This window comes from Hydra vulgaris, chromosome 01 (assembly GCF_038396675.1).
Source record: "Hydra vulgaris chromosome 01, alternate assembly HydraT2T_AEP".
NCBI lineage: Eukaryota > Metazoa > Cnidaria > Hydrozoa > Anthoathecata > Hydridae > Hydra > Hydra vulgaris.
This window is the reverse complement of record NC_088920.1, coordinates 41,099,875-41,112,500: the sequence shown is the minus strand read 5'-3', so window position 1 is coordinate 41,112,500 and position 12,626 is coordinate 41,099,875. Positions and strand designations below refer to the sequence as shown.

At 29.7% G+C, this 12,626-nt stretch overlaps 1 protein-coding gene across 4 annotated transcripts in view; it reads left to right on the top strand.

The window, feature by feature from the left end:
* LOC100204838 (filamin-A) overlaps nucleotides 1-12,626 on the top strand; it is a 46,522-nt gene that overhangs the window by 30,761 nt on the left and 3,135 nt on the right. For all 4 annotated transcript variants that reach the window (XM_065788169.1, XM_065788171.1, XM_065788172.1 and 1 more), the window contains exons 8-10: nucleotides 6,504-6,745; nucleotides 9,734-10,388; nucleotides 11,040-11,297. In XM_065788169.1, the coding sequence (XP_065644241.1) occupies nucleotides 6,504-6,745; nucleotides 9,734-10,388; nucleotides 11,040-11,297 (1,155 nt within the window). The remainder of the gene's footprint in view (nucleotides 1-6,503; nucleotides 6,746-9,733; nucleotides 10,389-11,039; nucleotides 11,298-12,626) is intronic.

The following is a 12,626-nucleotide window of genomic DNA, read 5'->3' as shown; positions in this document are numbered from 1 at the left end:
AAACAAGATGTCACATAGCTTTAATGAAAAAACAGGAATGGCAGGCTACCAGTGGGCAGAAAGCTTTTTAAAACGCAATCCTGTTATTTCTTTGCGTATGCCAGAAGGAACTTCTGGAGCTAGACCAATGGGATTTAACTGACCTGCTGTAAATAAAATTTTTGAACTATTGACTAAAAGCATAGATGAAAATAACATAACTCCAAATAATATATATAATGTTAACGAGACAGGAATTTCTTCAGTACAAAAAAAGTGTCAAAAGTAATTGCTAAGATAGGTAAAAAACAAGTTAGAACTCTAACATCAGCTAAACGAGGGAAAATCATAACAATCAAAATGTGTATGAGTGCCTCTGGTATATACGTGCACCCCTTGATTATTTTCCCCCATGTTAGAGCTCCCAAGAATGTTAATATTATCGAAAAAGCTCCTCTGGGTACTACTGCATCATATCATCCTAGTGGTTGGATGCAAACAGATATATTTTTGAAGTGGTTTGACCATTTTCTGTCCTTTGTAATGCCATCCAAAAAAAGGTCTCTACTGCTATTATTAGATGGTCATGCAACACATACAAAAAATATAGAGTTCATAATGAAAGCACGTGAAAATTATGTTACTGTTATTTGCTTTCCACCAGATTGTTCACACTGTCTGCAGCCACTAGATGTCTCCTTCACCATTTGGCACCATTTAGCAGCAACTATTCGAACGAAGTTCGTGTTTGGCTGCGTACACATTATCCTAGAGTTGTGACCGAATATCAGATTCTAGAACTATTTGGAATATATGAAATCTGCAAACATGTTGACAGCTGTAAATTGTTTTAGAAAGACTGGAATAAGTCCACTTAATACTGAAGTTTTTGATGATGGATGTTTGAGTCTTCAGAAACAACCAACAGGTCATTTCCTGTTGAATTCAGCAATACTAAATCTAACAACCAAGTCTCAAACACAAACTATTTCACTGCAAGAATTATCCCTGACATCTTGCTCTGAATCACAATTGCTTCACCTGCAGAAAAAGTAAGTATTTCGAATGAGAAAACTCAGCAAACTCGCAAACGATGCCAAAAGAGCAAAACAGCTATACTCACCAGTTCACCATATAAAGCGGAACTGGCAAAAAAGATGGTTATAAAAACTAAAAAAAGGAAAAACGCTCAAACAATTGACAAGACTGTTGAAACAAAAAATGATACACCTGCAGAAATTGTACCACGAAAACTATACCCCCTGCAATTTTTGTGATTTTTATTTAATAACATTTTCAAAAACTATTGCATTTTTTTCTAAATTGCTAAAATAAAAAACTTTTTTGTTGTTGTCGTTGTTTGTTGAAATACACTAATAAAAAAACACAAATTGTTTTTATTTTCATATTTCATTAATCTAAACCTTATGGGGGCTGTTATGACCCCACTTCCCTATATATATATATATATATATATATATATATATATATATATATATATATATATATATATATATATATATATATATATATATATATATATATATATATATATATATATATATATATATATATATATTTTAGGGTGCGGTTGTGCCTCTATAGGGGCACAACTGTTTTTTTTGCTAAGTCTAATTTTTGTGTTATAACATTTTCAAAAACCGTTTTATTTTTTTCTCAATTGCAGCAATTTAATGCTTAATGATGTGTTTATCGAAATACACTGTTAAAAAAACGCATGCCGTTTTTATTTTCATACCCCATTAACCTAAATGTTACGGGGACTGTTATGCCCCCACTTTCCCTGAGTATATATATATATATATATATATATATATATATATATATATATATATATATAAATAAATAAATATATATACAAGTATATATATATATATATATATATATATATATATATATATATATATATATATATATATATATTTATGTATATATTGCCACTATTAATATATGATATTATAATAGTAGAAATATAATTTATATCCATATCAATAATTAATTAACAGATTTAAAAACAACACATTTGGAAAACATCAAGTTAAAACTTTTTTTGTAATTCGTATAAGTTGTTCCAAGGGAGTTGATCTATTATGGGGAGTTAATTTGTTTCGCCGACAGGGGTTAATTTATTTCAAGGGGAGTTAATCTATTTCGAAATAAATTAACTCCCCGGGCAATTTTTTACGCAACGGGAGTTAATTTATTATGGGGGTTATTTTATTTCATGACACCGGCTGGTAGTCAGGTTTCCCTAACTCTGTGGTAGCTCTCAGAGAGGCTGATTCCATCAACAACTGAAAAAAATCAAAGTATAAACAGTGCCATATTGCGCATGGATGGTGTCTCTGTTTGTACTTTTGGTGTGCATTGCGGAGGCCACATTTGGAGCCCTTTGTTATGGCTTAGGGTTTATTAATAGTAATAAGGCAATTGCTTTTGCTCTATGCTTTGAGTCAAGTTCTTCAATCAAATTTAAAAATGAATAAAGTATTAAAAACTATAAAACACAAAAAACCATCGTCATTACCAAGTTCTCTAAAACAATCATTCTCTAAACCTATCATTCGTGGTCTTTGAAGTAACTTTTCTTCTGTTGAGTCTTATCTCTTGCAAAGTTCACCAGACCTACTTGCTCTTTGTGAGACTAATTTGAGTTCAGCTGTCTCATCTTGCGATCTTAGTGTTGATGGCTATCTTCCTTTATTTCATAAAGACTCCAATAGTCACATGCTTGGCTTGGGCATTTACATTCGTAAGAATTCACCCATTTGTTATAAAACTAGGTTTGAATCCACAGACAATTCTATCATCTGCTTTCGTTTAGCACCACTTCACTCTATTGCCTTTCTCTTTGTTCTATATCGCTTTCCTTCATCTCAAGACTGCACTATTTTTGATGTTATTTCTGATCATATTGACCAAGCCCTCTCTCTTTATCCATCAGCTAATATTGTTGCTGTCCGTGACTTTAATGCTCACCACACTGAATGGCTTGGCTCTGTCAGTGATTCTGCAGGCATTAAAGCACACAACTTTTGCCTTTCTCAATCTTTAACTCAAATAATCAACTTTCCAACTCGCTTTCCAGACAACTCGAATCATCTACCTTCTCTACTTGATCTATGTCTTGTTTCTAATCCTAGTCAGTGCTCAGTTTCTCCACATTCACCCTTAGGTTCTTCTGATCACAGTTTGATCTCTCTAAAACTAATATCTCATTCTTCTTCATCACCTGAATCCCCCTATTATCGAACCTCTTACAACTACAGTAAAGCTGACTGGGATTCATTCCGTGATTTTCTTCGTGATGGCCCTTGGGTAGAAATCTTTTGTCTTCCTGTCGACAAATGAGCTTCTTACATAACTTCGTGGATTCAGGCTGGCATGGAATCTTTTGTCCCCTCTCGACGATTCCAGGTCAAGCCTCACACTCCTCCATGATTTTCCTCACACTGTGCTACTGCGATTGCCAATCGAAATCGTTACTTCCATATCTATCAGCAAAACAATTCTCCAGAAAACAGACGTCTGTTTATAACTGCTAGAAACCATTGTAAAAAGGTTTTGTCTAACGCCAAAGCCTGCTATTCTCAGGTCATGAAATCTCGTATCTCATCTCAAAAGTTAGGCTCTTGTGACTTCTGGAGAATCTTTAATAGTATTAATTATAATAGGGTAAATCTTTAATTCCACCTCTCTTGTATGGTTCAGACTTTTGTCACCTCACCTAAAGACAAAGCTGAATTGTTTGCTAAAAACTTTTCATCAGTATCATCTCTTGATTCCACTAGTTGCATTTTACCTGATATTGCCAACAAACAGGTTGACCCATTGCTTGACATTTGTATCACTCCAGCTTCTGTATCTAAAGTGATTTCCTGTTTAGACTCTTCTACAGCTTGTGGCCCGGACAACATATCTGTTATAGTCTTGCAGAAGTGTTCTCTGGAGCTGTCGTCTATACTCTTAAAACTATTCAACATGTGCTTATCAGAGTCTTGTTTTCCAGCCTGCTGGAAAGTGGCATTTGTTATCCCAACTTTCAAAAATTCTGGAGAGCGATCTGATTTGTCTAACTACCGTCCCATTAGTCTTATTCCTATCATAAGCAAGGTTTTTGAATCTTTAATTAACAAACACTTCTTATCTTGAATCTAATAACTTACTTTCTGACCATCAATATGGATTTCGATCTTCTCGTTCTTCAGCCGATTTGTTAGCAGTAATAACCGATAGGTTTTATCGTGCTTTAGATAAAGGTGGAGAGATTAAGGCCATCATTACTCTTGTTGTTTCAAAAGCTTTTGATAAAGTTTGGCATGCTGGTCTTCTCCATAAGCTTTCTTCTTATGGTGTATCTGGCAACATCTTTAAGATTATTGAATTCTTCCTTTCCAATTGTAGTATAAAAGTTGTCCTCAATGGACAGCACTCTTCTTCATATCCTGTAACTTCAGGGGTTCCTCAAGGTTCTATCTTTGGCCCCATACTCTTTTTAATTTACATTAATGATCTTCCAGATATTCTCACATCTAAGGTGGCATTGTTTGCTGATGATACTACCATTTATTCTTGTCATGATAAGAAGCCAACACTCTCTGATTGCTTGGAGGGGACATTTGAGCTTGAAAAGGATCTCACTTCTCTTCAGCATGGGGCTCACAGTGGCTGGTGAACTTTAATTCAGATAAAACTCAATTTTTTTCAGCCAATCGTTATCACAATAATTTAGATCTTCCTATATTTATAAACAGTGATGTACTCGACGAGTCATCTACTCTTCAGCTTCTAGGATTAACTCTTACTTCCAATCTTTCTTGGAAATCATATATCAAATCCACTGCAAAAATTGCATCTTCTAAGGTTGCATCTCTTTATTGAGCTCAACACTCTCTTACTCTGGATTGTATTCTCTATCTCTATAAATCTCAAATCCGACCTTGTATGAAATACTGCTACCATATCTGGGGAAGATCTTCTAATAATGCCTTTTCTTTTTTAGATAAGATGCAAAAAGGCATTGTAAACATAGTTAGACCTGCTCTTGCAGCCAACCTCTATTCATTATCACATAGCCGTAATGTTGCTTTTCTTTTTCTTTTCTACAAATATTATAATGGGCACTGCTCTAAAGAGCTAGCATCTCTTGTGCCATCTACTAAAATTCATTCTTGTCTTACTTGTCATTCAATTTAGTCTCATCCTTTTTCCGTGACTGTTCCTAATTGCTCCAAAAACTCTTATTCATCTAGTTTTTTTCCTCGAACATCAGTTCTTTGGAATTCGCTTCCTTCATCTTGCTTTCCTGATTCATATAGTTTGCAATCCTTTAAGCCATCTGTCAATCGTTATCTTGCTCTACAATCTTCATCTTTTCTCTTCCAGTAACTTTCAACTTTAGTTAGGGGTTGCTTGCAGCCTTGTTGGATGCAAAGATGTTAAAAAAAAAAAATTTAACTCTCTTGATCTTTGTTTAATTAATTTAAAGTTATCTTGGTTATGATGCATAATTAATAACACTTATAATTACATGAAAAACAAATAAAATGATGTATGCTAGCAGTTTTTTTTTTTTTTGTGTGTCAATTCACCTTCCCAAGGCTGAGAAGGCCACTACAGACAAGGAGGCTACTTAATTGTGGTTACAACCCTCTCTCAACTCTATAACTCCGAAACGCAAAACTTGACGAACAAGATCGCTGCGCAGAGAAACAAGTTGAGCGCAGTACTACCAGGTAAGTAATTATTTTATTAAGTTATCTTAGAATATATAATCACCAAGTGATTTTAAAGTATATAATAGTATCTTAACAAGTGATCTTGAAGTATTCCAAAATTACTTGTTAAAGTAGTTAAAATGGTGTAGTAATATAATTTAAAATTGGATCACCAGACAAAGTTGAAATCATTAACTTAAAAAAAAATAAATTAAAAACTGATAAAATCAAAATAATAATTGTTTTAAACATGTTTTTAATTATCTTGATCCATTTTGAACATCATTGTGAAACAACTGTGGACATCTTGACAACATCATTATGAAGTTATTGTGAATATCTTGAAACATAATTTTGAAACAAGTGTGAACATCTTGAAACATATATCTTCATGTAGCATAACATTCCTTGTATACATCTTGTTCTTTCAAATGCTTCATATATAGAATATTTTGCAAAAGTTACAGATTTATTTGAAAACAAAAAGTGAAGAAATCATTAAATATATCTTTTATCAGTATTTTTAAAATTTATTCTTGAAAATTCAATGATTCAGCATTTGTTTTTATATTAAATAAATCCGAAGGTATGACATTTAGTAACTTTTTAAGCTATGACCTTTTAAGCATTTAGGATAAACTTAATTTATTATAACAAAAAATGTGAAACAAAATAAAATTTATGAGTTTCAAACAAAACTTTAAAATGGTAAACATAAGTGTATAAAAAATTTATGTATTTTTTTACATTTTTCTTGAAATAATTTGATAAGAATTTTATTTATAGATAGGCAACTATACGCAGAGCTTCATGAACGAATTGGAATAGCTGTTGACACCTCATCTTCAGGTGTAGGAACATTAACTGCTGAAACTAAAGGACCTAACAAGAAGCCAGTAGAGACAGATATTGAAAATGATGGAAATGACAGCTATACAGTTTCATTTACTCCAAATATTGTAGGAGAATATTATACCAATGTATATTGGAATGGAAAAAACATTCAGGGATGTCCATTTGTTGTTTGGGTAAGTCTAATAAAATTATTTAAATAGAAATATTTTTCTACATATTTTTTTATGTATTTTCATCTATCTTGATGAATTAATTTTTGCAAAAAAACTTTTTTTAGCTTTAATGTAGTTATAAAAAATTTTGTTATTTTTATTGTTTAAATACAAGTATATATATAAATATTTTTAACCACCTCGGTAAAACATGTTTTCATTTTTAGACTTGAATTAAAAATAACATTTGTAAATTAAATAAAACAGTGATGGTACAAAAAAAGATAAAATTAAAATGGTATTAATATTTATATTAATATTATTAATATAAATATTAATAATAATAATTATTAATATTATTAATATTTATATATATAGGGGGTTTAATGACTGATTAAAAAAACCTTTGTAAAATAAACTTATATTTTTTTGTTAAAAAATTTAAAAAGTTTGTCTATAAAATTTTTGTTTTAATGCAAATTTCTATAAAATTTTAGTTCTTTTGAAACTCAGGTTTAAAATACTCGTTAAAATTCAGATTAGGAAGTTTACTGAAAGGTGAAGTTGACTTTGACTTCAGTGTTGAATTTGAAATAGAAATTTGGTTTTCAGTTAAATTCGGTAACAATTGCAAAATTTCATTTAACTTTCAGTTTAATTCAAATGTTATTAGTTTTTTTTAACTCCCTGGGATGTATTTACTAATTGTTATAATATGCATAATAATAAACTTTATGTATAATAGTGATGTAGCAACCACAAGAGTGTCATGTTGTGGCCAGCCATGTTGTGAAGGTATCTCTGTTACAACTTGACTTTTTCTCTCTTTGTTTCTAGCACCACACTCTTTATGTAATCCCAATGAAACTGGTTAATCCATTTTCAGACATCCAAATCACTCCAGCTCTGGATAACATTCCTATTGAACATTTCTTATAAAAATTTTTCTAGAACTTTCTTCAATACTCTCTAAGCTGTTTAACGAGTGCAAAATTAAGTATAATTCTAATTTTTATAAAAACTCTACAAAAAGTGCTTACCCCTCTAAATGTTGCACAATTAGTATCGTGAATTGATAAATTAATATTATGTCTTAATATTATTAGCAAAGTCTTTAAATTAGTTTTTAAATTAACAAGATTTTAATAATGAAGTTTAATTTGATATATTTTGATTATTTTGAAAATTTTAATATCATATCTTTAGTCCAACAACTTGCACCCTATAATAACTGTCGCATTTGAAATAAAGTTATTTGTTAAGGTCTGCCATTCAAGAGAGGTTTTGCCATTAATGAAATGTTTTGTTATTAACACAATCTTCTATTTCAGTAAGCTCTGAGATACTACAAGATTCTATCCTTGATTCTGTGTTTTTTTCTCATCTATACCAATGATTTTCCTGATAATTTTACAATTAAAGCTATTTGCTGCACATACTTCAGTCTTAACTAAGGCTTAGAAAACAAATGTTTAGAAATTTAGAAACTCAGCCCTTTGAAAAGCTAATCAGGAGTGGGATTTCTTTTTTGTAATAGCATGGGGCTTGCAATGGTAGTAAGTTTTAACACAAGCAAATCTCATTTGTTTACTTCTATTAAATATTGTAATGTTGTTGATATTTTTACATCGGTAAATAACACAACTCTTATTTATTGAGTCCCCTCTATTTTACATCTTTCACTACTGACTTTTCATGGAATACATATATACCATTGCAAAGTTTGTATGAAAGTTTAATGTGCTCGTTATTTTTTTATTTTCATATTCGTTGTTCATCCTTATGGACTTTTATTGACTATTATTATTATTATTTTATTTAATTACTGTTGTCATGTTTGGGCTGGTTCTTCTAATGAGGCTTTTTCTTATGAAAGTAAGGTAAGTGTTACCTAAAATATTCTCATTCATGTAGAGAGGTTTATTTAAAGTTATAATGCAGAACAAAAATTTTAAAAAAGTGGTTTGAAAATTAGTATATCAAAAAAAAAAGCTAATGCTGATACCAGTGCAAAAAGTGGTCAATTTAACCCATGCCAATTAATAGTTGCATTTGCAATGCATAAATAATGTATAACTTTATGTATAGATTAAAAAAACAATTTTTAATTAATAATTTTATAACATTTTTTGTTATTGCATCATACATCTGAATTAGTTTAGCAAATGATAAAGTAAAGAACATAACCAAAGTGAATGCAACATGAAACTTTTTTAACTCAATGAATAGTTTTTATACTATCTGATTCAAGTGTTTATGGTTGTTATGTTTATTATGTTATGGTTTGTTTATTTTCAAAGAAAAATTGATAAATGATTAGATTTTAAAAATTTCTTTTTTATCATGGACTGTCTCAGGATTTGCCATAATGTCTTGCATTTTTTGCTTAAAAATTTTATTTTTATTTTTGTGTGATTGATATTTGAACATTTTGTTGTTGTTGGTTGCAAAAAAACTTTAATAGTTATCAACATTATTATTAAATTATCTCAGCCATTTCAAAAAAATATTATTAAATTATCTCATCCATTTCAAAAAAATATTATTAAATTATCTCAGCCATTTCAAAAAAATATTATTAAATTATCTCAGCCATTTCAAAAAAATAGTTTGGCATTAAAGGTTGACTTTAAACTTTTTTTTCATCTGCATTAGGTTGGCACAAAATTTTTACTGGCTTATAATTTATCATTGAATGATGCTATTATTGGTATTCTTTTATTTTAGAATTTTGACTTTTTAGCATAAAACAAGAATTTGAAAATTTTTTTGTTATTAAGTTTATTTGTTAATTTTAATACAAATTTTACATAAGAATGATAGAACACAGTTTTTATGTAAAAACACAGTTTTTACAAAAATTTTATGAGTAGAAATTTTTTCAACAATTTGTTTCTATTATATATATGAGTTTCTATTTTTTTTACAATCGTTTTATGGTTTAATTTTTTCTCTTTTAAAAATTATTTTGATTTATATTTAACTTTTCTTTAAATTTTACAAAACAAGGTAAGCGATTGTACAAAAGTGAAAACTTGTGGAGAACCTTTGAAGTATACTAATATTCATGAAGAAACATTTTTTAATATTACAACCTTTGGAGCTGGTCCTGGTAATTTGACTGGATACATAGAAAAAGAAGGCTTTCAAATACCACTGAACATTTCTATGAAAGATATTAATACATATGCTTGCAGTTTTCGTGCAAATGAAGTTGGCGAACATAATGTTTGTATTTATTATAATAATGTTTCCATACATGGAAATCCACATAAAGTCAATGTTTGTAATCCAAAAAAAGTTGTTGTTGTTAAAGGGACTGATTCTAATGTTTTATTGCTTAACCAACCTCACTCTCTGGAAATTGAATTGGGAGTTGGTGCTGGGTTTGGAGAACTTAGTTGTTCTGTCATAGGTCCAGTTGGAGAAATTCCCTCTTCAATTAAGGAACTAACTTATAACAGAAGGGAAATCAGGTTTGTACCAGTAATACCAGGAAGTTATGAAGTCAAAGTTTTTTATTGTCAGAGGTTAATTACAGGCTCTCCATATACTTTTAAAGTTTATCCTATTGTACCAGAGCATTTATTAAATGAAAAAGAAGAAAATCAAAATTCCAAGGTGGATCCTAGTAAAGTTACTATAAGCACTAGCTTCCTGGAAGGTAAATTCTTTTTATTGATAATTTTTTGTTGAAAATATCAATAAATTTTTAGTTCTCTGTGAATTCTTCTTTAAAAAAACTACTCCTTGATTGTTGTGTCAAAACTTGAGAATGTTTAAAAAAAAAAATACAATTCAGTAGTTTTAATTCAATAATTGATTTTTATTTTCTTCATTTTGGTAACTGTCAATCACTACTTCCTAACTGTCAGTCACTACTTCGTAACTAGTGATAGTCATTACTTATTAACCACTTATATGTTACTAATAATCAACACTAGTAACTACTGATAATTATCACTTAGAAACTGCTGAGAATCATGTAGTAACTAGTGATTATGATTAATTCATAAATCATTACTTGAACATTTCAAGACATTTTAAAAATTTTGAAAAATTGTAAGGGAACTTTAAGCCATAATTAGTTACCATATTTAGTTACTTCAAAAGTAAGTTAATATAATAAAAAAAAATTGTGTAGGATTTTAAATAAAAGCTTACCACATTTGTAAATTGGGTTAACAAAGTAAATTTAAGTTCAAATATTTTGGGATTGAAATATTTAAATTTAAATTTACTTTGTTATTATATTAAAGTGATAAAAATAATTTTTATTATATAATTACATTTTTTTAAATTTTTATATATATAGCAATAGTAGATGAACCTAGTCGTTTAACTGTCAACCCGAAATATGCTGGACCTGGTCATTTAAGTGCGACCTTTCAAGGAGAAAATAACACTAATATTGTAGTAGGTATACGAGATAACAATAATGGAACCTACGAGGTCACTTATACACCACCTTCTTCTGGAAAATATGTTTTAAATCTTTACTGGGACGATCAACACATTCCAGGTAGTCCGTTTAATGTAGTAGCAAGGAAAAAAGAAGAGGAAGAAAAGTTCAGTAAGAAATTCTATTTATTACATTAAAGAATATTATTCAGCAATTATTTTATGTATTATTATTATTTACGATAATTAGGACATTTATACATGTATTCAATTTATTTAACTCCTTAAAATGAGTTGTAAACCTTGCATAGGGGTTATCCATACATTACGCCACGCAGTTTTTGACATTTTTTGACAACCTCCCCCTCCATCCTCGTAACGCATCCGTAACACTTTATTCCCCCCCCCCCCTCAATATTACGCAAAAATTTTGTTCCCCCTTCCCTCGTCCTCTAAAATATTTCTTGAAGTTTTTTTATGGCGGGAGGAGGGGGGGTGCGGTTAAGAGGTGCAAAATTTTACAAAACGATTTTAAATATGATAATGTTTCATATTTATAATTCTCTGAGCTTCTTTGAGTTAATTAATTAGTATTTTTCAGTCTGTTTAATGTTTTTTTTCACCCCAATAGTTCCGTGTAAAATTGCATAAATTAACATCGCTATCCTAAACATGATACCAATTTTAAAAATCTATTCCGATATATAATACATGCAAAATATTATATATATATATATATATATATATATATATATATATATATATATATATATATATATATATATATATATATATATATATATATATATATATATATATATATATATATATATATATATATATATATATATATATATATATATATATATATATATATGTATATATAAAATAATAATATATTATACATGCAAAAATAATATTTTATCAATACAATTTTCTTCTATCTAGCGACGTAAGCGTGGTCGAATGGATTCTGCTTGCGGATAATAAAAAAAGGGTTTCAGGTTCACTTCTCGGTGTCAAAATTATTTTTTTTTTTAGTTAGTGCACACTTTTGTGCACCAACTAAATAAAGTTCTGCACTTGAGCCATATAAATTTGCACTATGAGCAATACTTGAGCCAAATAAATTTGCACTGCACATACAGCCATTGCACTGCACATATAGCCGTAACAGTCTGTTAACAGGCTGTAAATATTCCGTTAACGGAGTGTGCTCATCGACTAAGTAAGATTAAAACATAGTTGATTTTACAATCAACATGCAGATACATCAACTGAGGGTTTTGGTTTGGTCAGATACTCTTTTAAAAGAAAGTCTTCTCTATAAAAAAAAAATGTTGCGTCACAAAATTGAGACTCCCTCCCCCTGGTAACAAATCGTCATAAAATCGCCTACACCTCCCTCCCCCCCTCCGTAAGCGTGACTTAATTTATAGACGACCCATAGTCATAATTTTACCATTGTCATAACAATAAAATCTTAGATCAAATTTATAAT